This window comes from Hoplias malabaricus, chromosome 7, assembly GCF_029633855.1.
Source record: "Hoplias malabaricus isolate fHopMal1 chromosome 7, fHopMal1.hap1, whole genome shotgun sequence".
In the NCBI taxonomy this organism is placed as follows: domain Eukaryota; kingdom Metazoa; phylum Chordata; class Actinopteri; order Characiformes; family Erythrinidae; genus Hoplias; species Hoplias malabaricus.
The window spans coordinates 36,128,223-36,153,559 of record NC_089806.1 but is presented as its reverse complement, the minus strand read 5'-3'; the positions used below and the strand labels follow the sequence as shown (position 1 = coordinate 36,153,559).

At 37.4% G+C, this 25,337-nt stretch overlaps 2 protein-coding genes across 2 annotated transcripts; both read right to left on the bottom strand.

Annotated features, from left to right (window-relative positions):
• Positions 1-596: 596 nt before the first annotated feature.
• Positions 597-19,412, bottom strand: sec63 (SEC63 homolog, protein translocation regulator). Its single transcript, XM_066677242.1, has 20 exons — positions 19,080-19,412; positions 16,053-16,152; positions 14,190-14,304; positions 13,799-13,911; positions 13,058-13,119; positions 12,879-12,937; positions 12,713-12,763; positions 11,038-11,146; positions 10,002-10,096; positions 9,749-9,881; positions 9,534-9,626; positions 8,649-8,794; positions 8,371-8,518; positions 8,192-8,274; positions 7,339-7,398; positions 7,008-7,175; positions 6,756-6,917; positions 6,407-6,607; positions 3,743-3,847; positions 597-3,548 (listed from the first exon to the last, which is right to left on the bottom strand). Exons 1-20 carry the CDS (start codon positions 19,201-19,203, stop codon positions 3,411-3,413), a joined length of 2,265 nt encoding a protein of 754 aa, XP_066533339.1. The 5' UTR covers positions 19,204-19,412; the 3' UTR covers positions 597-3,410.
• Positions 19,413-20,478: 1,066 nt separating this feature from the next.
• Positions 20,479-25,073, bottom strand: si:ch73-257c13.2 (uncharacterized). Its single transcript, XM_066677038.1, has 3 exons — positions 24,941-25,073; positions 24,385-24,526; positions 20,479-22,344 (listed from the first exon to the last, which is right to left on the bottom strand). The coding sequence occupies exons 1-3, from the start codon at positions 25,042-25,044 to the stop codon at positions 21,376-21,378; spliced, it is 1,215 nt and encodes a 404-aa protein (XP_066533135.1). The 5' UTR covers positions 25,045-25,073; the 3' UTR covers positions 20,479-21,375.
• Positions 25,074-25,337: the final 264 nt, after the last annotated feature.

Here is a 25,337-nt window from a genome sequence, read left to right as displayed (position 1 = left end):
TACACCTTCAATTCGCCATATTTTTGCAGTGTAAAAAAAACGGGAAGCACAATCCAGAACAGGTTTATACAATTATAAAGCAGAAATGATTATTATAAAAGGGCATAAGAGCAGCAATACCGTTTAAATCAATAAATAAATACTCCAGCAAGAACAGGGGAATTGTTTTTTGTTAGGATTGATCATGGATAAGTTTTGGATAATTGCGTGGCTGATATGTAAACAGTCATTCTGAGGCTATAAATCTACTCAGAACTCCCTCACAGTAACGTGTTACCTGTTTACATTAGGCCTCGGTGTTTATGATCATTCCCAATGCCTGACATTGTTTTAGATAGTTTTACGGTCTTGGCCTAAAATGAAATGTTTTTTTGTTTTTTTTAAATCATTTAAATGGTGGAGAGAAACATGCTGTACTCATAAAATAAACCAATCACACGTTATTTCAAATTACATTAGCCTGAATGCCTATTTCTCAGCCATTTTTGAATCATTGCTTCCACTCTGCAGAAATTTTGGAGTATTCTAGGTCAAAATCTGAGTTGTAAATCCCCATCCAAAAAGAGGAGTGGGAGAAGACTGATTTAAAAGTTCTTTTATTTGAAATGATTTAAATACAAATAATATATTTATATATATTCCATTTACAATGAGTTTCTTGTAAACAAAAGTGGCAGATACTGATTTACTGGGCTATACTCCTCTCTTCTGGCCTGTTACTCTGGGTTATACATGTTTGATCTTATGATCAGCTTTTAAATGTGTTTCTATGTGTGGTGGTGGTGTGTGTGTGTACAAAGGTATGTTTTTATTGTATCTGTTTGAGTCACAGCTTTTTACACAGCATTCTACCTGATGTTACATTCTTTCGTGGATCTACAATACTAAAATATCTATCCAAATGGTAAACGTTAATAGTTTGGTAGAGCATCCTTTGGATGGGAGGGTAGGTGTGCGTGTGTAGGTTTGTTACATGCAGCCAGAATATTACCCTTCTCTCCAAAGATGCAGACAGCCTTATGTTAAGGCCAGTGCTAACTCAAAAGTACATTAAGTAGATACCCAAAAAAAAAAAAAAATTCAAATAGAATTTTACAATACATAGATATGCCACTGGAATTCAATCAGAATCCAGTATCATTAGGTTGAAATTCAAAAAAAGGAGCAGGGATTAGGGGGCAAATAAACTTTGAGATAATAGATTGGAACAGAAGGGTTACATTTGAAATATATGTCTCTAAAATTCATAACTTTCAATCGCCTGCAGAATATGTACCTAAGCTCCACAAGTTAACAGATCTGACTCAACTGTTCTGGTCATAAATTAAATACACTTTCAAAAGCAGCCTGTAACACCTTACTAACTCAAACAAAAATCTCCACTCAATACTTGTAGTACAGGAATAAAAATAACCCAGTCCACAGACCAGAAGGCTAAATTCTGCCTTATCAAAAAAAATGCAGGGGGTCTGAGGCCAGATTGGGGACATCTAGCCCATTAGTAATCTACACAGCACCACTACAGACATGTCACAGCCTAAACAAACAGCTTCTTCGGCAGAGTAAAGCTACACGGCCATCCTGTTGACACAGAGCAGACCATGCAAATGACTGTTTCCAAATCACAAGACAGTATGCCACCTCGGCCCATCCAATAATAGCCCCCTCCCACCCTCTAAAATAACATCCTCCAAACACAACTAAATATTTAAATAATCAAAAAACATGAATAGTTGAAATAAGTCAAAGTGCTCTTAGCCAAACACTACAAGATAAAAAAAGGGCTTAATTTTGGCTGGCCACTGCCTTGAAGATGAAAAGCTTTGATGTGAAATGAAAGCAAAGTCTTTCAAATGGCAGCCTTCTGCAGATAGAAATACCCCACTGCTTATAAAACCCTTTCTAACATCAAAATGTCTAACTCGGCATCTTGGAATTAATTTGTTATTCATAACAGATTTGAGCTCAAGAAATAAATGGCAAGTCCTGATTAAAACAATTTCAGGATTCTTGCTTGTTTATATTACCGTTGCCAGATGGGAATGCAATGTAAAATCTTCCAAAAATATGTTCTTAAAACAAAAAACCTACATTTTTCAATGAGATTAAGGCCTTTTATGTAAGTGGAATGTGAACTAAAATACTGAGAAAATGCTTTTAATCTAACCTGACATTAACATACCCAAATTGTGGTTAACGCCTACACACAGTCATGAATTGAAGGATGAAAATAAGAACAAAAAGGCATATTACAATGCTAACGCAGCACAAAATCCCAAGGTTTTGTTGAATTGTCAGAGAACCACAAATCTACTTGAACTTACTGACTACCGTTTAAATCAATTGTCATTTTCTGCAGCACAACCAATTACACAGGCTCTAAACCCCACCATTTCAACACCCTTGTGCTGAATCCCAGCCATGCTGCCATTAAGTTAAGTATGTTTGAGTGTCGTCAGCAAGAGGGGCATTATCCTTTATGCATAATTAAATAACACCTGCTGATTTTTGGACATTCGTTATTTATTTTGTTATCCTAACAGAACAGAATCTCTCAAAGGCGAAGGAAGGAAATTCTCACCCAAAAAAAAAAAAAAAGAAAGGAAGAGCAATATGTAGGCAGCACCCTGGTCTACCTTGGATTAGGACAAAGAATCACTACAATGAATTTCAAGACTTAGATCAAGGGTAGACTGCACTGTAGGCTGGCTGTGGAATGTCTGGAATCATCATTCATCTGTGAGGTGAAGGATATTGAGCATCATCAAAAGCTGAAGGTGAGCTTTCACATCCTTTAACTAGAGCTAAAATGAGATGCGTTATTAATATTTACCCCTCCAAGTGCCCATTCACATCGTCACTCAATTCCCTGTACACAGCCACAGCACAGTACACCTCATTAGCCAGTCCGGCTCACACCAGCCACAGCCCGCATTGGATACTGGTAAGTCAGTGTTTTCAGCAACTACACTGGACTATAAATGTGAAGGGAAGGGAAAACGCACAATGTATAAAAGTGTGAAATTAATTAATGATCATCATGAAGTGTCTGTTTTTGAGGGAAGAGGTCTGTTTATTTGTCTTTAACGGCAGTTGATCAAACACCTCTGCTGAGGCGGAGTGGTGTCGGAGGTGCTGCAGGCATGAGTTCTTTACCTTTCTGATAATGAAGACATTAAATAAAAAAAACAAAACAAAAAAACAATTACCGTACATGTGAAGAACATAACTATATGCGTGTCTGGAACCAAGGCAAGGGGCATCACAATCCATACCTGTCTATACCACACTGTTTGTGGTTACACTGGTATGTCAGTGGTTTTGGGCTGTCTGTGAGAGCTTGTGTGTGTGTCAGAGAGAGAGGGCACATGTTGTGAGAACATAGTTCGAGTTCGCATGGGTTGGCTGGATTAGTCATTATCTTCATCATCTTCCTCTGACTCCTCAATTACATCACTGTCCTCCTGATCCTCCTCCTCTTCTTCAGTCTCTGGGATGTCCCACTGCGGGTGGTTATCCAACATGGCCTTTGCCTCATGCACCTCCAACTGGAGAAACAAAATAGACATGAGTTTAAAGCTCCATTTAATAACAAAAAAATAAATAACAAAAAATTGAAACTATACTTTTTTTATTTATATATTACTATACTTAATTTATATCAACACAAATGTGTCTGTCCCACAAAATGTGTGGTTATAGCAAGACACCAAATACTTTCAGATGAAGTTAAAATGCTGACCTTCAGTGGCTTGATCTGATCTAACCCCATGTATGAGTCTGATCTGAGGATCACGGAATACTGATAGTTTCCCATTTTTGATGGAGCAGGGAATTTCAGCTCAACCTGAGAAAAGGAAGAAAAACTCTGTAAGTTCACAATGCACTCAAAAACAAAGGAGGGTCACATGATCGCTTAGACTTTCATCTTTTGTTAATCATTGAATTCTGGTACAAAATCTGACTGCCCTGTAACTGGCCCTTTAAATAGACAGACACTGCAGCATGGAGGTTGCCTGGCAACAGGCTATGGGGAAAGCTGTTGTGGAGGAGATGCAGAGCGCATCATTCAGCCCGTCTCTCTCGCTCTCCCCCTGTCACACGCATACACTTATAATAATGCTCACACATACAAACACGTTCCATTTTCATGACAGGCATATTTTTCCTCAGACTGTATTCACACTCAATCCTTTGCATTCAAATTTAATCTATCACACTCAAACAATCTACAATTATGCTGTAATACCCACCCTGACTAAAATTAGGGAAAGAACATTTCAGTAAAAACTAAATCCATACACAATACAGACAGCTAGACAATCCACTCTATAATTAAACCACAATCACCACCCTAAGCAAACTTATTCACATCTGCTAATGAAGAGATTGCTAGATGCAACAATGCAAGCTAATTGCTTCTTGCCATAGTCTCTTCTATTTATGAATAAAGCAGATGGGGAAATTTGGGAAACAGACTGCATTAGGGTAAAGCTTAACATCCCACACATTCAGTTTCCTTTCAAACAAACCAGTGATTCAATTTGACAACAAGTGATATATTGCCAGATATTAGACACCAGCTACAAAATATTTGAAACATATTTTCAAACTTTTAGATTTTTTTTTTTTTTTTTTTTTTTTTTTTTTTTTTTTTTTTTTAAACACAACAAGTGGCCTGCATTCAAGTCCTGAAATTGTAGGAAACCTCATTTGGGAGTAACATGAGGTAATGTTAGAACCCTTGTTCATACAGCAATGTTAATTCCGCTATAAACGCCATTATATTATGGCGTATTATATGTATTCTGCAGGTTGTATTCAAAAGTTGCAATCATCGGGTGCCAGTTTTCACTGTTCACTGCCATCTGAGGCCAAGATTTCAAGAGAACCCCATTTGCCCTGCATTCTTCGGTTGGTAGGAAAGCCTATCACTCTTCATGTTACTAGCCAATGCAAAGTTAGCATCCCCCTCCAATCTCCTCCAGTTGCATTCCACTTAAAAATAAAGTGGTGAGCAGTTTCACAGGTCTTGGAAGAATGAGACCTGAGCACCTGAGACCTTGTCCTTCCCCTTCAAAAGCAAGCATCAAGTTCTAATTTGTTTGACTATGCATACAGCGAAAGCTGTGACATGGTGCTGAAACTCCTGCCCATAACGTTTGTGATCCACCCCACTGCTCCAATTCATAAAACTTCTGACAGGCAGATTCCTTGCAGTATTGACACAGAATTTTGCAGAAGAGTTACCATTAGTGTAATGTTTATTATTTCCTAGAAAGCAGTGTAATGTATTACACATTAAATTTCATTGCATTACATTTATTATAGCTGTGCAGTGGTGGTGCAGACAGGTGGTGTCACTGCCACGCAGCCCTAGGGCCACACCGGCCAGTGTTTGAGTCTTGCTTTGGATCATTTATTTCTGGAGTTAGATTCATGTCACTGCATCTCTAACTAACTGGGGTTCTGCTTGTGCGCTCCTGGTGCTGGTCACAAGCCCAGTTGAAATAGAATTTTGGATAAGGACAGGAAACAGGCCTAAAGCCTGTGCCAAATCTGTAGTGGCAGATCATTTGTAAGGTTTGTGGGTGATGAACAGGAGTGACACCTTGCACCCAAAAGTGGATTAAAAATACTTGCTACATGCATACAATTTATTTGTGCATATTAACACAGTGTGAGCAAGAGCAAAAAAAATCTCCACCATTGTAAACTTCCCAAGTTATTTGTCAAAAATGTATTTTTTCATACAAATATAAAACTGACGATTCACAGATAACGATTCACAGGCTGAAGAGAACTCCAACTACCTCAAAACACAACAAGTGGCCTGCATTCAAGGCCTGAAATTGAAGGAAACCTCATTTGGGAGTAACATGGGGTAAAGTAATGTTAGAACCCTTGTTCATAATGTGTATTCTGCGGGTTGTATTCAAAAGTTGAGTTTTGCTTTGGATCATTTATTCCATATAAAACTCATTAAGAAACAGCACAAAACTCTCTAAGCTCTATAGGTTTAAATATTATTCAAGCAAAATTAATGATTGAATGCAGCTGCTTTTGAACTTTATTGGAAACTGCCTAATAAAATTTCAAATTTAATTAGCTATTATTAAAGTTTAATACACTATTGAAATGTATACTGGGTTTTCAGTAATATTTTCAAGTATACACCTTTGTATAGGTTTTATAGAGCAACCAGGAAATAAGTAGTAATATTATATTTATTAAAAAAAGTAACAAGTTACGTAATTACAGTTAAAAAAATAAAAAAGTACTGAGTAACTCGTCATGGATTATGGAGGTAACTAAAGCTGTAAAGATGAATGTTATATCTCAAAGATAGCTCTAATAAAAGTGATGCCTATGCCTGAATGACACCCTACCATTCCTTTTTACTCACCTCCTCCGTGTCTTTGAGTGTACAGACATGGTAGGGCATGGACACCAGTGTCTGGTCTTTGCGGTCTGCAATGTAGAGCCACCACCACTCCTGCTTCTCCTCAGGAAAGTACAGACTATAGACTGGATGTGTGATCTTGGACTTGGTCTCCAGCAGTGCTCGCTCACGCCGCTGGATACTCTGCTGCAGAGCTTCCCACTCCTATGAGTCACACCATAGATTTTTTATGTTTTCAACAGTTTTTTACTCTACAGCGTTCCTCGCCATTTTTTGGGGGTGGGGGGGCAGTCAATATCTATATTTTTATAGATATTGCACACAACAGCATGTGTAAGGAATACACACAAACCTCCTCATCGTCTCCTGCAATCTCATCCCCCTCATTGTCACTCTGTTTGTCACTCTCCTCATCCCTCTCACTGGGAGAGTCCTTATTTCCCTCCGCCTCGTCCGATTCGCTGCCTTTGTCAGAAAGATCCTCCTCTTCCTCTTTCGTTACTACAGCCAACTCCTGTGAAAAACACGTCAACTGCCATTTTAATAACTCAAAACCCAAACAAATGGAAGATTGGCCACTTGTACTTGACGACTGACTACTTACATTTCCTGCCACATTGCCATTGGCCTGTTTGGCTTTGTCTCCTTTAGCCTGCTGCTGAGAGACTGGTTTTTTCTTAGTTAGTTTCTTCTTTTTGGACTTGGCTGCTTTCTTGGCTCCTTTACTCTTATTTTGCCAGACCTTCATTTTGTTTTTGGCAGCATCACCTTGCTGCATAAGCCAATAAAAAAAAAAACTTTTAAAAAAGTGGTAAACTAAAATCATATTAAACATAATACCTACCAATTTATATTAACATTGACAATTACCATTATTTGGTATTACCATATTGATCACAGAAACATTTGAAAATGTATAAAACAGATCATAGCACCTCCTCTGTGTTGGCTTCTTCTGCTGGGGCTTGAGGATCCTGCTCCTTCTCAAAGACCTCCTAGAAATAAATACAAGCATATGTATGAATAGAGAGAGAAGAGTAGGAAAACTTAGAGCAAATCCCATTCCTTCTCTTGTTGCTATCACTTATCAATACCTCTCCATTTTGCCTAGGAGTATGGTGTCTCAATTTTTGTTGGGATAAAGGGGTATGACTAAGGATTTGGGCTATATAGACCGTGAAACAGAACTTTTCCCAAGGCACGTGTATTTTCTCCTTTAAAACCCGTGATAACCATTATAATATATTAGTTTAAATCAGTTTTAATGGTATCATGTAGCAGAACTGCCTACAGACTGGCCAGGAAATTAATCACTGTTCTATTTTGTGTTTTGATTATGTACCGGGCTCTTTTCATAGGGGATGATGACACTCAAAAAGTGGTAGGGGGTAAAAATAGGAAATGGGATTCACCCATACTAAGCAAGTTGGAAAATTCTGGTTATATTATGCATTCAAAGCAAGACACTTTCCAAAAAGGGCAATGTAATGCACTTAAAACATTACACTGACCTCTTGTGGATACCTCCTCTAACTGCATGCATGGCTGAAAAATTAAGAGAGGTTGTACTTGCTGCAGTGAGGAAACATTGCCCAAGGCTCTTCACACCTCACCTGAGGCTGAATACTCTGGGTGTGATTAAAATGAGCTCTCACGGGCAGAAAGTAAACCCCAAGCGGCAAACTGCAACTATATTTGTCAAGTGAGGAAGAATCCAGATATTTTGTCCTGCTGGCTAATCATTTGACTGGACTGCAATTCTGCTTGGCATGCAAATGCATTACTTACAGCCATTCTCTTCCGCGTCAAGGTGACAGTAACTGTGACAATAGACCCTGCTGTGATGTTATTGCTGTCTTCATCATCCAGCACTGAAAAGATAACCAAATACAGTACATGCAATTTGTTAATAATCCCCTGTAATATCCTTCCGTTTTGTACAAGTAAACCAAGCCAATGAGCACAACCTTGAAGTTTGGTGTCCATGGTAATGTGGGGGAAGCTTCCAAGGACTGCCATGACTTCATCATACTTCTCCTCTCCCAGAAACCTCAACATGTTCCTCCTGTCAGAGTCTTTCAGACTGACCAAGTCCTGAATACTCCGCACTTTATACTGAGAGAATGGGAATGGGAAACAGACAAGCAAATATAAATAAAACACACTACCCCAAATCAAAAACATATCACGAGATGAAGTAGTGTTGTGTATTATAGCTATACAAAGACATGTAGTGTTTAGATACTTTTTTGGAGATGCAGTATCTGAGATACTCCTCCTCAAAATGGGGCAGCTGAAGAAGAGGAGACTTGGCTTCCTGTAGCCCCTGAACCACCATCTGAGTCAGCTTCATACAGTTCTCTATAGAAGTCAATCTAGGAGCACGGAAACCTGCACATAATCACAATCTTTAAATTAAAAAACAAAAATAAAAAACCCACACAACCTACCATAAAATTATCTAAGCCAGAGAACTATGTAACAATTGTCTGCATAAGCACCTAATATTCTCATATATGTGGGTCATCCTGAGGACACTGCAGTGCCCATAAATCTCTAAAAGCATCTGCCTTTATATGGCAACATATTAATAGCAGTAAGGTTCATGTTTACTCTTCTATTTTCAGAACAGACTGATGGACAAATGAAAGGAACAATTTGTAGACCATTATGCTAATGCTACTTTAGCTTTTGCTCTGTAGTTAAGCTTTGGCAAGATTCACCCACTCAAACAAGGACCATCTAAAATGGAGCTCATTCTGTTAAAGCGATGTGTACAGGAGGAGCAACATCAGGTGTTTGACTGGTGAGGTTGATAACATATGTATGGCACAAAACTAGGAGTGCACAGTTTACACTGAAAGAGGAAATATCTGGCAATATATAGCCACAACTATGTGCAAAGTGAAAACTTATTCACAGGATATGCTTTGTAGACCTAGAATGTGCACTTTTAAAGGAACAATAGGTAAGATTAGGTTATGTAGCTCCTGGACACCCCCTACAGCTGCAGAGTGTAATTAATTTTCACATCACTGTCCTAAAATCAACAGAGGGAGGGGGTGGTTCCTACCCTCCTACAGAAGTTGCATAGAATATTTTCTGCAATGCTAAGCCCAGAGTAGTATACCTCCTCGGCTAGTGGCCATCATTGTGAGCTGGCAGCCAACATTGATCATCTCTTGGAGCAAGGCAGGACACTTTTTTACTACGAACCTCTGATCTGAAAGGAAGACACACAATCACTCAAATGCAATTAAATAAAATGTGTAAAACTATGAAGCAACAGTTCGAGTATCCAGGCTAGTGAATGTATTTGCCTAAGTGTGAGAGAGATTTGTTTACCTTCTTCAATATTCTCAGAGACCTCCATGCGCGCAAGGTGTGTGAGCACAAGAACACGAGCTTTCAGACTATAGGGGTAACAGAATGGAGGTTCCTTCTTCTTCACATTGATGTTCCCCAGCTCCCGAATCAGCTACAAACAACATGCTCAGTGTTACGAGTAGCATTTTAATTAAACAGAATACATATTTAGCAGACACATTAGTTTAACATTCCAACATTATGCTCCCTGTGCTTTGACAAATTCATTTACCTGTGGAACTTCAATGTTGTCTGTAGGTCTTATAATAGCCTCTTTGTTACTACGTGGGTCGAATTCAAATGCTGCCGTCAGCACCATCACTAACCCTGTGAAACAATGAAGAAAGACCCAAAGAAAAGTCATAAAGGAGACCATCTGTTTGGTCAAGGTGACTGCCAAGCACTTTTGTTTTATTAAAGACGATAACAAAGACCTTGCAGTTGAAGTCTGGTTAGATACTGGGGCGGTAAGGCTCCAGAGATGGTGCGAAGAATTAGAGAAGTAGTTTTATTTGCTCATAAATTGCATTATGTCAATAATAAAAAAAAGACATCTTAACTCTGAATTTTTAAGTCATTTTAGAAGTCTAAAAGTCATTCATAGTTGTTTGATGTGAAATGTTCCCTTCAACATAAACTTGAGTCAGAACTGGTCGCAGTAATAGTAAGAAATAGACATCAGAACAGTATGTTTCTAAAAGGTTATCTAACAGAAAAGCTATTACATAAAATGGTTTCCAATGTGCTACATGGTGCCCGAAACATTTTTGTGATATATTTTAAATAAGTTTTACATTTAAAAGGCATCTAAAAATACATTCGTGATGGAGGGATAGATGCAAGCCATAGTTCTCACTTCTGCATTCATATATCTAGTGTAAATCCTCCCCAGAAAAGCAGAGGTGGTTACTGCAGTAAATGTAAGACAAATTTCCTATTAATACCCTTGCTTTCTAAAATACATCAAAAGTGTGTACTTTAGCAGTGTATTTTTCTTTCTTAGCATTTATTCATATATCAAAGGCAATTTAATGTGTCATTTCAGTATGTGGCTCCAGTACAATTGACTCATGAGTCATTTTACATGGACCCAAGTTATTTGAATAGCCGAAATATATCCCCTTGGGCGAAGCTATTAATTTAAAACTGAAGTAAATTTGATCAGGCTCAAAAGATTTTCCTAAGAGGAGAATATACTTGTGTTGCATGAAAAGGTCTAGCAGTTCAGAGCTCTACTCTACACACTTCAAAACTGAATGTGTACTTACGTTTCATGTTCATGGTGGGTGTTTTGTACATAAAGTGCATGAAAAGCTGAGTTGTGTTGATGAGGATCTGATCACCACTGTAGCGAATAGAACGATACCACCATGTGCCCTAGAACACACAGAGGAACACACACATACTTGTTAACAGTCATAACTGATTTAAATATTTAAAATAGAAATCTTCAGAATTAATAGGCAAAGCATGTTTATTTATAGAGCACCTTTCATACCCAATAACAACTCCAAGTGTTTCACAGAAAGAGTAAAGGGGGAATTACACAAAGAAACCGTAGAAATAACTAAATAATTAAAATGGTAAACGATAAATATTGACAGAAAGTTCTACTTTTTTAGTTATGGACTGGTTCAGGGTGTGTTCTTGCCTTGGGCCCAGTGATTCTGGGAAGGCTCCGGACTCACCGCGACCCTGAACTGGACAAGCGCCTCCATACAATGAATGGGTGGATGAATGGATGAATTAATTAATTCTACTATTTTACACCTTTCTACCTGCTTCAATTCTAATAAGGAAACGAAGGCACACAGCAGATGCTTGCACCCTTAGAGCACAGAGTATATAGGGATCATCTTCAGTAAAGAGGTTATGAATAAAGATCGCCTCTAGCATATAGGCTACGAATACTGATCTTTAGAAGCGTTTTTTTTAATCAGCAGTTTAATTTTCTTTTTGTGGATCCAGTTAGGATATCATTATAACAATCTGTCCTGCTTGAAATTAATTCATGGATGAGTTTCTCCAGGTGTAGTTTAGTCCGAATATCTCTAATATTATTGACGTTCTTAAGGAGATTAAAGGCTGATTTTGAAACAGTTAAACATGAATACATATATTGCCATCTTAATCTTTTGGTTCACCAAAGTTATGTGCTACTTCCTTTGATTTGAGGACTTAACAGCCATACAGGGAGTAAGTAGGTGCCTCTTTTTTCTGTTCCCAAACAAAATTATTTTTGTTCCCAAATGTCTCATCAAGATAGTGATGTAAACAAGGCACTCACAAAGTGAGTTAAAGGGACCACAGTCATTTGAGGACAGGGCCAAATTAATCTTAGCATCATCTGCCTGTGGTAGGTCAGACTGTCTTGTAGAAGCTGGCCAAGAGTAAGCACGTATACATAAATAGGAGTGGACCAAAGATCGAAATATGTGGGACACCACGGGTCACCAGCACACTGTGAAATAATATTTTTTATTTCAAAAAAGCTGTTCCTGCCTTGCAGGTATAAACTGAACCATTTTAGAACTGTTTCTGAGAGTCCAACACACTTCCCAATCTGTCTATAAGAATTCTATAGTCAATGGTATCAAAGGCAGCACTGAGATCAAGGAGAAATAGAAGAGGTATTTTTCCAGACATTGTATTTAAGCAAATGTCATTAATAACATTAATAAGAGCTGTCTTAGTACTATGATTATGCCAGAACCTAGACCTCAATTTCTCTAGACAGCTATTTAAGAAGAGATAGCTAGTAAGTTGTTTGCAGACAATTTTCTTCATGATCATACCAATGAACTGTACATAAGTATTTGGTCTGTAATTAGAGTTGCTTATCATTTAATAAAAGACTTTATAAGAAAAGACTTTACAGCTGCAGGTTTTAATGAGTTCGGAAATATACTCATCAGTAAAATATCAACAAATAAAGTATCTTACCACGACCACAGGAAGAATGACCATAAAGGCCAAACCATACACCAGCAGAACCTGCAAACCACACGTACAGCTCAATATCAGAGGGGATAGACAAAACCCTTATGTATTTCAGGTATATGAGAATGCGGTGTTTAAAAAAATATATATGATATCAATGACATCCTACCAGCATAGAGTTTTTCTGGTCAACAATCCATGCAGGGAGAGCAATCCCAAAACTTGTGACTGGACAGCAGGGCAATTGGAAGATGAGCAGAGATGAGAGACAGAGAAAGAAAATTTACCTAGATGTAAACCACCAATTAAGGTACAGAGTTAAAAATCAGCAGTGTTTAGGGCGTTCACCTCTAGGGCCATCAGGGTTACCATGGTTCTCCCAGTTTTTCCGTGATTCCTCATTTGTTAAACTGTAAAAATAATGGAAAAACGAATACAAAAGTGACATATTCAACAACCTTAATAAAGATTAAGGTAAAACTAAAGGGGCAATAATGAAAAATATCATACAAATATAAGGAATCAAATCAAAATTTATATATGCTTTTTACAACTGATGTTCTCACAACGCAGCTTTACAGAACCCAGGGAGTACATATACTTTAGTGCAATTCTTCCTTTCTCATTGGCCATATGTTTATCTTCACAAACAACTAGGTTAATTCAGAAGTGTGTGTGCCAGTAAACATTTAGTATTTTGTTACTAATAAAAATAAATAAAATGAATAAATAAATAAGTCTATCCATACATAGGTTCGTTAAAGTTGGTAGACAATATAACAAAATGAAACTGAACGAAAACCATAGGATTTAGAAGCCTTTCAACATCAACAGCATCCAAGTTTCCACACAGTACAGTTGACATGACCAAACTGTTTTGAAAAGAGATTCCCCATATTGTTAACAAGACTTTTATTGCTCGCATCTGTGGAAGCTGGCGTTTGTGTGGGCAGGGGCTCATTTCCAACAAAGTGTCACACATTGTGTACAGAGTAATTGTTTCCAGTTTGGGGCACAACAGCAAAATGAGCAGAAGCACTATAAATAAACCTGAACAATGAAGCTCTAATATAGTGTGAAAATCCTTACGCTGAGTAAGCTTTAGCTATCTTCATGAACATGTCCTCATCTCCTCCTTTGTCAGGATGGTATTTTAGTGACAGCACTCTGTACTGTTTCTTAATCTCAGACACAGATGCCCCCTGGACACATACAAAACAAAACAGATCGTTACGACTACAAATGAACTATAGCAAAATTCAAATATCACTTTATTTAATTTCTTATTAATTAATTATAACTTTTGAGTGTCAAAAGAAAAAAGGTGAAAACCTGTTAAAAATAAGACACAATTAACTATATATTTTGGACTATTTCAGGATAAAATTAACATTTAAAATATGTATATAGAAATACACAATTTATTTTTAAATAACAAACATTTACTGTAAATTACTGTAATTAAAAAAATTGGTCTTACCGCATCCAGATTTAGGACCTCATAGGGGTTATACTCCTGGTACTCACGATCTAATTTAGACACCTTATAGGCCAGGAAGATAAATATTGCCCAACCGACCAACAGAGCTGCTTTTCTGTTGCAAAATAAAAAACAAATAAAAGGGCACATTTAACATATGTAGAATCTACTGTTAAATAAACTGATTTGCAACAAACATAAAAACTGTTGATATACAGTATGTCATCCTCCTTAATCTACAGAGCACAGTACAGAGCTTCGAAATCTAATCTGCTCTCCCCCAACACATGCAACTAAACAAATAAAGAGTAGTATATATGCATCCTCCCTTTCTCTACCACAGAACGAAATTATCAAGATGTTCAAGGTTGAATAAAACTGGAAAAAATGATGCTGTTTCATTTCAGGTATATGTAATATAGAAATGGTTTCCAAGGCAACATCTTATGATGGCACTATGAACCTATACAGTTAATATTGAAAACATTATTGCAGCATTTCTGAATTAGGAACTCTTCCTACTGAATTCTGCCTGTAATTTGACAAAGACTCAGACTTCAAGAGTTAAAAAGGCTTTACTCTCAATCTTTCAGCTGTGAGAAATCTGAACTGTACTGAAGAGAAGATGCAGATTATTTAATGTTAAATGGCAAATGCAGTTATTTAACTATTACTTATTTTAAAAAACTAACTGGATTAATCATGCCTATGATTAATTTTATCTTTTTTTTTTAAGAGTAAACAGCAGCAGAGGTTTATTGTTTAGGTTAAGGTTAATATTTTTTAACCTGGGCTAATATTATACATTTACAACTTCAGATTATTAAAACTGGATCCTAATTTTAATCAAAACGGTTTCTTAATAAGGGTTCTAATGCAGGTTCATTCATAACGAAGTCCTTATGTAATGAGAATTCAGACAAAATTATTTTTTCAAGTACATTACAACAGCTTCCAATGTAGTTTAGTACTGGAATAATTTGTTAAAACTGATATTCTGATGGTTGCATGTTTGGTTCAAAAGTTAACTAATAACACTGAGCCAAAGGATTTTAAACAGTTTTATACAAATGCATAAAAATACATATTAAATAAATTATTTAATCTTTGTTAAAATATTAATCTCATTTGAAGATTTAAATGAAAATATCGTCTAGGGTTCATGCATGAAAAATCATGTCAAACCGTCCTAGATTAAAATATCCGCTCAAACTTGTCAGTGCCCAAGGGACACATTCACCAGCCTGTCCTTTAAAACTTTGACAGCTGTGTTGTTCATCAAAGTTACTGACTCTCACAGGAATCAAGTATGTTTCTTAAATACATTGCTATAAAAAAAGCAAAGGTATTATGAGATATTTTTAAAATACATAAAATCCCTCTACACAGTAAATTATGCACCATACAACTTTTGTAAAATTAATTTTATGCTCAAGAACTCAAAAATAACTCCCATCCCTGAGCCATTCATGTATACTACAATGTGACACTGGTTATGAGATAAATTGGTTTTGAAAATCTTTAAAGCACTTTGAGAGATGATTCTTTCAGTGTGTGTGTGTGTGTGTGTGTGTTCAGATCACCCTGCCTCCACCATTCTACTGCACCACAGTAAATGACAGCAGATCTTCTATTATTAGCTGCTGCTGCACCAAGCTACATAACTAACAATACATCTCTTTAAAAGGTCCAAACAGAATGTATAATTAAACCATATGTTCCCATCTTTGCTGCAAGGACACACAGATAATTTGCATACAGAAGCAGAAGGTCCTTTGTGCAGCGTGAACCTAAAAAGTAGCATCATACCACAGTAGTGCTGTTGCACATTTCAGTCTCTCCCATACACAAGATCAAACTTACTTTAGTGTTGGGACAATGCTTTGCTGTGATTTCAAAAGCCGAAGGCGATACCACAGACATCTTCCATGAACTCTTCTCAAGCTCTTCAACCGTAGTTGCTCTGAAAGTACACAACAATTAGTAAGAAAGCTGCTTTTATAAGTAAACCTAGTAATGTCAGGCACTGATGCTGGTTGATTCTGGATATCAAAGCCCTCTGGATATTCTAACTCATTCCAAAAGATACTGAATGGTGGTCCAGCACAGGAGAGAGCCCCTTAGCACAGCTGCCACTGGATAATGTGACCTTAGCTTCATATTTTGGTCCTGTAATTTGGGCAAACTTTTTCTACAGAGATTATACAAGATGTGTGCGCACTGTTAAACATCTGTGTCAGCAACCAGTGTACCTCAAGAAAAACAGATTAATAGAAGTAGCTACAATCATTTGGACATATGCTAATAACAGTATGTTTATATAACAATCTAATGGATGTAATCACTATTTGTATCACTTCTCAATCTCGATATCTGTTTTATCCTTTGTTTTATTTTATTTATTTATTTATTATAAGTCATTAAAGTTATTTTAAAAAGGTCCAAACACAAATTACATTCATAGGAAGCGTTTTTAAATCTGCACACATCTTCAGTAAATATTAAGCACAACTCTCCATTTAACTACTGAGCCAAAGTCTTATACCATTTCTGAACTGTTATTAAAACAAGTAGCTGTGCTATGTGTGTTATACTGACATCAGATATGATGCTTTGAGTTCAGATAAAGCAAACTTAAATTGAACAAATAGCTGCCCATTTTATTTTGTAAGATTTGTAATATTCTCTACAGAGGTCACTGTGGCTGCTTTGGCAATTCTTGCCTGAGGGCTTGAAGTTACAACAGTTTTTCTAAATCCTGTCCCTTGAGTACCCCTGCACTGCACATTTTAGTGCTCTCTCCGCTCTTTGCTCAACCAGACAGTTCACCAGCAAGCCTTAAATGAAGATAAAATAGGTGTTTATGTAGCAGGGAAAGCTCTTAAATGTGTATTTTATTGAAACTACAGTGAATGAGATACAGTGAATTATACATCCATCTTATGGAGAATTATACAGAGCTAAACACACAGACGTACACACACACACATACATACATATATATATGCCTTTAAAATGAGATATATCCCAGTGCTGAGAAATGCTAATCAAAAAATGTTTTGTGCATATCTTGTGCAATTCTTCTTAATAGCAGTTGTTAAATATGGCACTACTACCACACTGTATCTGTTTCAAAGACATACCTTGACATGACAATTATTTCACTATACAGACTTAACGTTATGACATTTTTGTCACACTGCTCCTGAACCTGACAGATGTTTCCTCTACCTGGAATAAGTCAGTTGAGGATCTCAATCTGTTTAACGGATATAAATATATAAAATACAGCCTACAGCTGAAAATTTGCAAACATCTGCTTATCCAAAATATCCTCGGCTGCAGTAACAGCTTCTGCTCTTCTGGGAAATCTCTGGACTAGATAGCGTAGATTCTGTTCAGACATTGCTATAAAGAATTGATTGTATTCAGCCCACAAGAGCTTAGTTTTGGATCTCAAACTCTACTCCAAATAAGCTCAATGCTGCTGGATAGAGAACTGCTGGACGCCTATTCTGTGGGTGGCTATATAAACCTATAGCCTTAGCCATTAGGTTATTCCATTCTACTGCAAATGCGTAACTGTTTTGTTAGTAGCTTTAAAACAAATGTATTCCACAAGCTTAAAGTATTAACTTTAGGCACTAACTAGGAATTGTATCAGATAATATAGAGCAATACTGCCTCAAATATGGCATCTAGTCATATATTACTACACACAGCCAAGAGATAGACCTCCGTATCAACACGTCAGACCGTGGAGCTGATTGCTCAGACACATTACACCACAAACAGCCAGAAACTATTTATAAGCAGGATAGTATTTTTTTTTTTGGTCCCGTAGCATAATTATTCCATAAATTAGTTAAAGGATTAGAAGGTTAATTAAGGCTAATTACATGAAATAAATTTTAAAATGTGGCTTCTCACTCAAGATTCTTCAGTCCATATTAAAAGCTGCGGCAGTTACACATTTTGAAATCCCCCATGAACATTTATTAAACTCCTAAGACTCATCTATTCTCATCAGCATGATATATTTATACATAATTTCCAACAATACAGCATATCCTAACGCCTCAAGAGTGGCTCAGATACAACCCTAAACCTTTAGCTACCTTAATTCAGTGCACACAGATCTATGAATATGAAATTAGTCCCAGCTTTTTTCCCCCACCACTTGCCTCAAGCTCAAACGCCCAGCGCCGCAAAGGGCCGAGATTGGCTGCATAGGCAGATGATGTAAGAAACCCTGACTGTCTGAATTCGCCTGTTTGAAGCAATAAGTTATAAAGCAGAAATGCCCCAGCCCACTATCAACTACTTATCCCGTGCAAGATACGACACATGCGTGTTTTCAAGGTTTAAAACTTGATTGTTCCTGGAGCGTGTCTATGATAGGGGACGGATTATTAGACTGTTCAAAGCTGTTAGGTTTCCTAGCCAGTGAGCTAGCCTAACTCTGTAGGGACATTATTCAAAGAGCATATTCATTCTTTACTGTGAGACTACGGTTCACCAAAAGAACATTTAAACGGTAGCCACGACCAAAGCCTAAGAAAGCAGCGCATAAATAAACCACCCCGCAATACACGTTTGCAAAAGGTTCAAGCTAGCTCTAAGACGCTAAGTTAGCCATGTCAACAACTCTCGTGTCAACAGTTAAAGCTAACTTCACTAACAAACTACACACTGAAGGATTGTATATAAACCGCTCTTACAAACATAACCGTCAGCTAAATCCATTAACTCGTACTACTGTTTTTAACGGTCGGTCATCCTGCGGTAAGGTTAACGCATCGTATTAATGTTAGCTAGGGACCGCTAACGTGGCTGAACTGACGTGGTTTAATGATTCTTTCGACTTTAACATCGTCCATAACGTTGTACCTGCGTTCTGGTCCCGGGGCCAGAGATAATAGGTGGCGGGGATGACTATTAGACCAACGAAGGACGTGAGAAAATAGAAGAACGTATTCCCACTGTCGTCGTATTGAAACTGCTGTCCGGCCATTTCTCCGCTTCTCTCCCCCTCTCTCTCTCTCTCTCTCTCTCTCGGTCTCTCTCCTCCTCACCGCCGCTTCTCCGCCCCTCAGCAGCTCTCACACTTTCACTGAACACACACACAGGGGTCTACAAGAGTGTGTCAGGGCCAGATCTCAAAATAAAAGACTTATGTTTGTGATTCAGGTATAGAGACGGACAGTATGCGAATTCTGATGGACACAGACCCAAATGCACATTTACAGTTCTCATAGCGTAATAGGAGACATATAAAAATGACATGTGTAATTAAAGAACCCCCCCCCCCAGGGAAAATCATGTGTTTTTATATGTGTTAACATTTTCATGTTTTGTTTTTTTAAGTAAATGTATAATGTGCTAAAACCTGTTCCACTTTGAAACTGCAGTGTGTCAAAAATGTCAAAAGGGCAGTTTGAGACAGAGGTGAGAACTAATTGCATTTTTAGACGAGAAATTTTACCTCAAGAAAATTAGAAGCAGGTGCTTAAAATATAAGATATTGAAAATAGTCTTGTAAGTATGTCGAATTTTTGCTAGGGATTTTCTATATGAAACCGAGGGAACACGAGTGTTTAGAATCTATGGCTAAATTAAATACTTTACTGCAGACATAACAGCAGTAATAATATTTAATCTTATTAAATATTTAATTAATGATTAAATTTATTAATTATCAGTCCAGCAGCAGGAAGCCTATGAACCCGTCAAGTTTATGTTCAGTTATTTTTTATTATTCATTATTGCGTCTGGGTTTTTAAGACTTTTATTTTGCCGTGTTAAGATATAGTTGTTCCTGACATCGCGACTGAAAGAGGCAGGTCCGCTGCGTTTGAATACGTGTTCTTCGCATGCGCATTCCATCCAGATTTCTAAGATGGGTTTGGTGAATACAGATGAGAATGCCGTTAATGCCGTTAACAATGTGTAACTAAACTCTACTCTGTTATGAACCTCCTGTCTCAAAATAACAGTATTTGTAAACAATATTTCATTTTCTGGAAAAAGACTTAAATTACAGCATAAAACTTAATCATAAGTCTGACACTAATCCACTCATTTAAAAGATGAATTATGTCAATAATTGTGTCAATATGACCATTAAAATATACCCTACTAACGTAATATATTTGGTTCAATGATTCATACACACATTTCCATTTATAAAGGCACCCACAATAGATGGCTTTTAAATAGTTGAAAATAAATACCAAATGAAAGGTTTTCCCTTTAGTCCATTGTATTTAATTAATATACCTATTCCTCCCATTAATATATATATATATATATAGTGGACTATACATTGTACTTTATGTCAGTTGTACGACTTATTGAGTTTTTCCTACAAACAAACCACAACAATATTTACAATATTTCTCATCTAACCACAGACAATACATTTATAATTAATTACTCTACTGCAGTGACATTGTTCTTCACATGTTTGTTTTTACATTTTCTCAGAAAACAAAGTAGAATACTTTTCATGATCATCATCATCCTGACTGGGACAAAAACTAAGATTACAAAGCAAAATAGCCTCCCCAAAGATGCATATTAATCTGTGTCTGTAGAGTAACATCACTTTCAGAGATGGAAAATGTAAGTGTGAAACATCTAGAAATACAGTACATTCAAATATTAACTTGTTCCAGGGGAAATCTGAATGAAAATTTAAAGATGTAACCATTTAACATTAAACATGCCTACTGACCCAGAGCAGTATAACAGAGTGTCTTTGGTTTAAACACAAATAAAACACTTGTTTTATTCAATATCTGAATAACTACATGCACTTTTGAGGTAGAGGGCAGACTGTTTTAAAAGCTTTCTTCTAACTGGCTAATGTAGAGCAGCCTCAGGTAGCAGCTTCATCTACCATTAGTGATTCAAAGCCAAGTTATTCATTCATTCATTCATTCATTCATTGTGTGCTACAGAATATTACTCAATATGAAAAATAGCATGTTAAAGGCATGTCTAAGAAGTTTATAGTGTTATGTTGGAATACAGATGTCAGATTTCAACCAGAGCACCAATACACAAGAAACATAGGAACGTATTACAGAGGAACATGTAAAAGCACGTATTACACACAAGAAAAATGTGTATTCTGCTGTTTAACCAAAACAGTGCAATGAAAAAAAGTGTCTTATCCTATTGTTCATGCTTCATACCACAACCTGTAGTATCCTTTTGTTGAGTCTTTTTTAGGCTTTCGCCCAAGTGAAGCTGCAATATCCTGTCTTTTGGATATTCCACCCAGACTGCCAGAGTGGCCATTAGGTAGTTCATAGAAAGGCTCCTGGACATCTGAGTGTTCCTCTATATTTTCTACATAAGCACCATTGTTAGACTTCAAATACATGTTATATATTATACAGCAGGTCTTCACTGCCAGACTGGTTTGGGTTATGGAGTTCATCTGTAAACATCTGAGTCTTTGGAACTTGCTTCTCAGATTATGGAGAGAGGCTTGGATCACTTGAAGAGCTGCTTGCACTTTCAGATTGTAACGCAACTTCTTCTCTCCTAGCGTTCCATAGTCTGGGAATGGCGTGAGAATATGTTCTGAGAGTGGAAACGTGGCATCACCAATAATATGCTTCCCACGAAGCAGGTTCACTGGATCCTCCTGTAACGCCCGTCCAACCTCTGTCTCTAGAAGGACTCTGGAGTTATGCCATTTTCCAGGATGCTCAGCTGTTACGTGAGTAAAGCCACCTTGGTGGTTACAGAAGGCCATGAGCTTCACAGAGTATGCCTTTTCAGAGTCTTGATATGCCTCTGGATCTGGCACATCACTGGGCCTCTCAATGGGGATCACACAGGTACCCACCACACAAACTGTTCCAGGCAACCCGATACTAGTAGAGAACCCAGAAACAGAAGCATCAGCTTCTTTCCACTTAGGCCAACAGATCTTCTGAGCAAAATTTGCATTAACATGTGTACAGAACTCATTAAGCTGTTGGTGAATTAGTGATTCATTTGTGTGAAAGCGAGCTGCTACACTGCTGAGAGACTCCAGAGTCGAGAGCGTCCATAAACTAGCCAGCACTGCATGCATCACAGTCCATCCCTCAAGTTTACTGGTGGCCCATTCAAATGGAGACAACAAACTTGCCAACTCCTGAAGGATAAAGAGAGAAACTACATCAGACAAGTAGGAATTTCACAATACATAACATATATATTTTACAATTTATTTATGGTTGGTGATCTACTAACAGATATCAAACAGTACACACCATCATTGTTATGGAACACTTAACATATCAATTTCTAAACAAAACCACATTTCATTTTCTTGGCAGAGATCAAACATTTGAGCTGCAAATTAAGCAATGTCACAAATGTAAAAAGGATTTATACAAAACATCCACATTTTAATGGAATAAATATTTTCTACATCAAGATTAATTCATGGTTTTGGATATGAGGTTTATTAATCAACTATTGAACATCCATCTGTTATCTGTAAGCGCTTATCCATTTCAGGGTCACGGTGGGTCCAAAGCCTACCTGGAATCATTGGGCGCAAGGCAGGAATACACCCTGGAGGGGGCGCCAGTCCTTCACAGGGCAACACACACTCACACCTACGGACACTTTGAGTCGTCAATCCACCTACCAATGTGTGTTTTTGGACTGTGGGAGGAAACCGGAGGAAACCCACACGGACACAGGGAGAACACACCGCACTCCTCACAGACAGACACCTGGAGGAAACCCACACAGACACAGGGAGAACACACCGCACTCCTCACAGACAGTCACCCGGAGGAAACCCACACAGACACAGGGAGAAAACACCACACTCCTCACAGACAGTCACCCGGAGGAAACCCACACAGACACAGGGAGAACACACCGCACTCCTCACAGACAGTCACCCGGAGGAAACCCACACAGACACAGGGAGAACACACCGCACTCCTCACAGACAGTCACCCGGAGGAAACCCACACAGACACAGGGAGAATACACCGCACTCCTCACAGACAGTCACCCGGAGCGGGAATCGAACCCACAACCTCCAGGTCACTGGAGCTGTGTGACTGCGACACCACCTGCTGCACCACCGTGCCACCCAACTATTGAACATAATCTTGATAAATATGTCTTTATATGGTTTTATATTTGATGTTCATAATGTTAAAATTGTTAAACTGAAGAAAAGTATACACTTTTCAGCATACACCTGGGTACAATTTCTGAATACATTTTAAGACAATAAACAATGTCTAAGTATCAGGAAATGTATTTATTTCAAGTTTATTTTTTACTATTAATATTATTCAGTATCTTTTAGAGACATTAGTGCTTAATTTGGCTGGTTCCAACCAACTCCAAGCATTTTTAGAAATCAGTGGACTTGTGGCCCAGATTGTAGAGCTGAAACACTAAATGTTTGTATTTCACAATCACAATTTGAAAAGGTTTTTAAACCTCAACAGCTGTAAGTCAATCCTGCATAATCACTTTTAAACGGAACGTTTTACTTATGTGTAAAGGTTTTACAATTGCAATATTGACTAATTCAGTCCTACCGGAGGGTTAAAAATACTTCAGCATTTGGCAAGCAACCAAAAGACAACAAAGCAACGACATTAATGAATAATAAATATACATTAAAGCATTGAGAATAATGTTGCCGCATTTATGAGAAGTTCCCCCTGGATTTTCTTCCTTAATATGTTTGTTTCTCACTTTAAAATTTTTGCTCTCTCCACAAATGTTCATGCGTTTCCTCTCCTAATACTGTTGCATTCTCTCTTAACAAACCCCCTCCTCTGAAAATACAATTTCTGTAATGTTAACATGAATATGTGGTGTTTGTTTTCATTTGCTAGAAAGAAGTAGTCAATCCATGGAGGAGTGTTTTCACTTTAATACCACAGATTTCTAAAAACAGTATCAAATGGGCCTATTTAGACAACCAGGGTTTCTTACTTCATAAACCTACACAGCAAAATTCTCCAGTGTTAAATCAACAAAATTAGTGTTAATTTAAAACTGGTGAATTTACTGTGTATGGAACAAATCCTGTCAGCTGAGGCAGGGCTTTCAAGGGCCTTCTCCCTTGATGTTGTTTTGAAGTCCCAATGTTGTTGTGTTTTGTTTCTCTGGTCCACCTTAAACTTTCAAGACAAACTGTCTGCAGACCTACTTCAACTTGGGTCTGTGTAAGCTGAAAGTACTTCTGAAAATCCAGAACTGAGAGACTGGGAACAGTGGCACTGAAGTAGTTCCTTCTGCCTTCATCCTCACCTTCTTCATCTTCATCATCAACAAAAAGTACTTCAAAATCTCTGCAGCAAACATAGGGACACAAGGCTCTAACACTCCTGAATATTGTACAGTTAAACCAGACTCTATATATTCTTAATATACAGCCTGTGGTTTAATCACATTGATGAATCATTTTATGAATATGCACTGAATAAAAACGTTAAGAAACAATGACTAGGAAACTCAGACTTAATGTAGACAAAGCCTATAAATACTAGGACAGTATCTTTTCAACACGAAGAAAGCTTGCACCAGTAGACTTATACTTTCTTAAAATACATACATGTTTAAGTGCTTCCCAAAAATCATTTTTCATGTCTTAGCCCTAGCTAACATAAACTAGCTATAAAGCTAGCCTTCTACCGTTATTTCCCTCCCGCTAAAATCCCAAACAGACTCAAAACATTTTAGACATTAATAGTAACATAGTTCACCTGTTTTTTCGAGCTTTGTGAGGTGTTCTGGGCTTAAAATATATGCATTCATCAGCGTCTAATTCATCTGCTAATAAAAAAGCAATGCAAGTCTCCAACGCCATAATATTAGCTGTGGTGGCTGTGGGTTGCCAAGTCTCTCCAACCAAATCCCTCAGTAAGAACATTTTACTTTATATATATTTAAAAAATAATAATTCTAAGTTCTCGCTCACATTAATCAGTATGCTTAAATACCAATACATTAATAATAATTAGATTGCCTACATGTCTTCAGTTAAGTTCCAAGTACAACATTGCTGTTGACATATAACCATTTCTTGAAGTGCTGATCTCAGATCAGTTTTCCAGAATTTTTAAAATAGAAGCAGTACTGATAAATCCGTTTCAGCATCTG

Coding starts and splice junctions, on each gene's coding strand:
- sec63 (XM_066677242.1), bottom strand. CDS start 19,203: ATGGCCGGACAGCAGTTTCAATACGACGACAGTGGGAATACGTTCTTC. Junction 9,882..10,001: donor ACAACATTGAAGTTCCACAG/GTAAATGAATTT, acceptor TGTTGTTTGTAG/CTGATTCGGGAGCTGGGGAA. Junction 8,519..8,648: donor GATACTGCATCTCCAAAAAA/GTATCTAAACAC, acceptor CCATTCTCTCAG/TATAAAGTGCGGAGTATTCA.
- si:ch73-257c13.2 (XM_066677038.1), bottom strand. CDS start 25,044: ATGGCGTTGGAGACTTGCATTGCTTTTTTATTAGCAGATGAATTAGAC. Junction 24,527..24,940: donor CACAAAGCTCGAAAAAACAG/GTGAACTATGTT, acceptor TGTTTGCTGCAG/AGATTTTGAAGTACTTTTTG. Junction 22,345..24,384: donor TTACACAGACCCAAGTTGAA/GTAGGTCTGCAG, acceptor TTTATCCTTCAG/GAGTTGGCAAGTTTGTTGTC.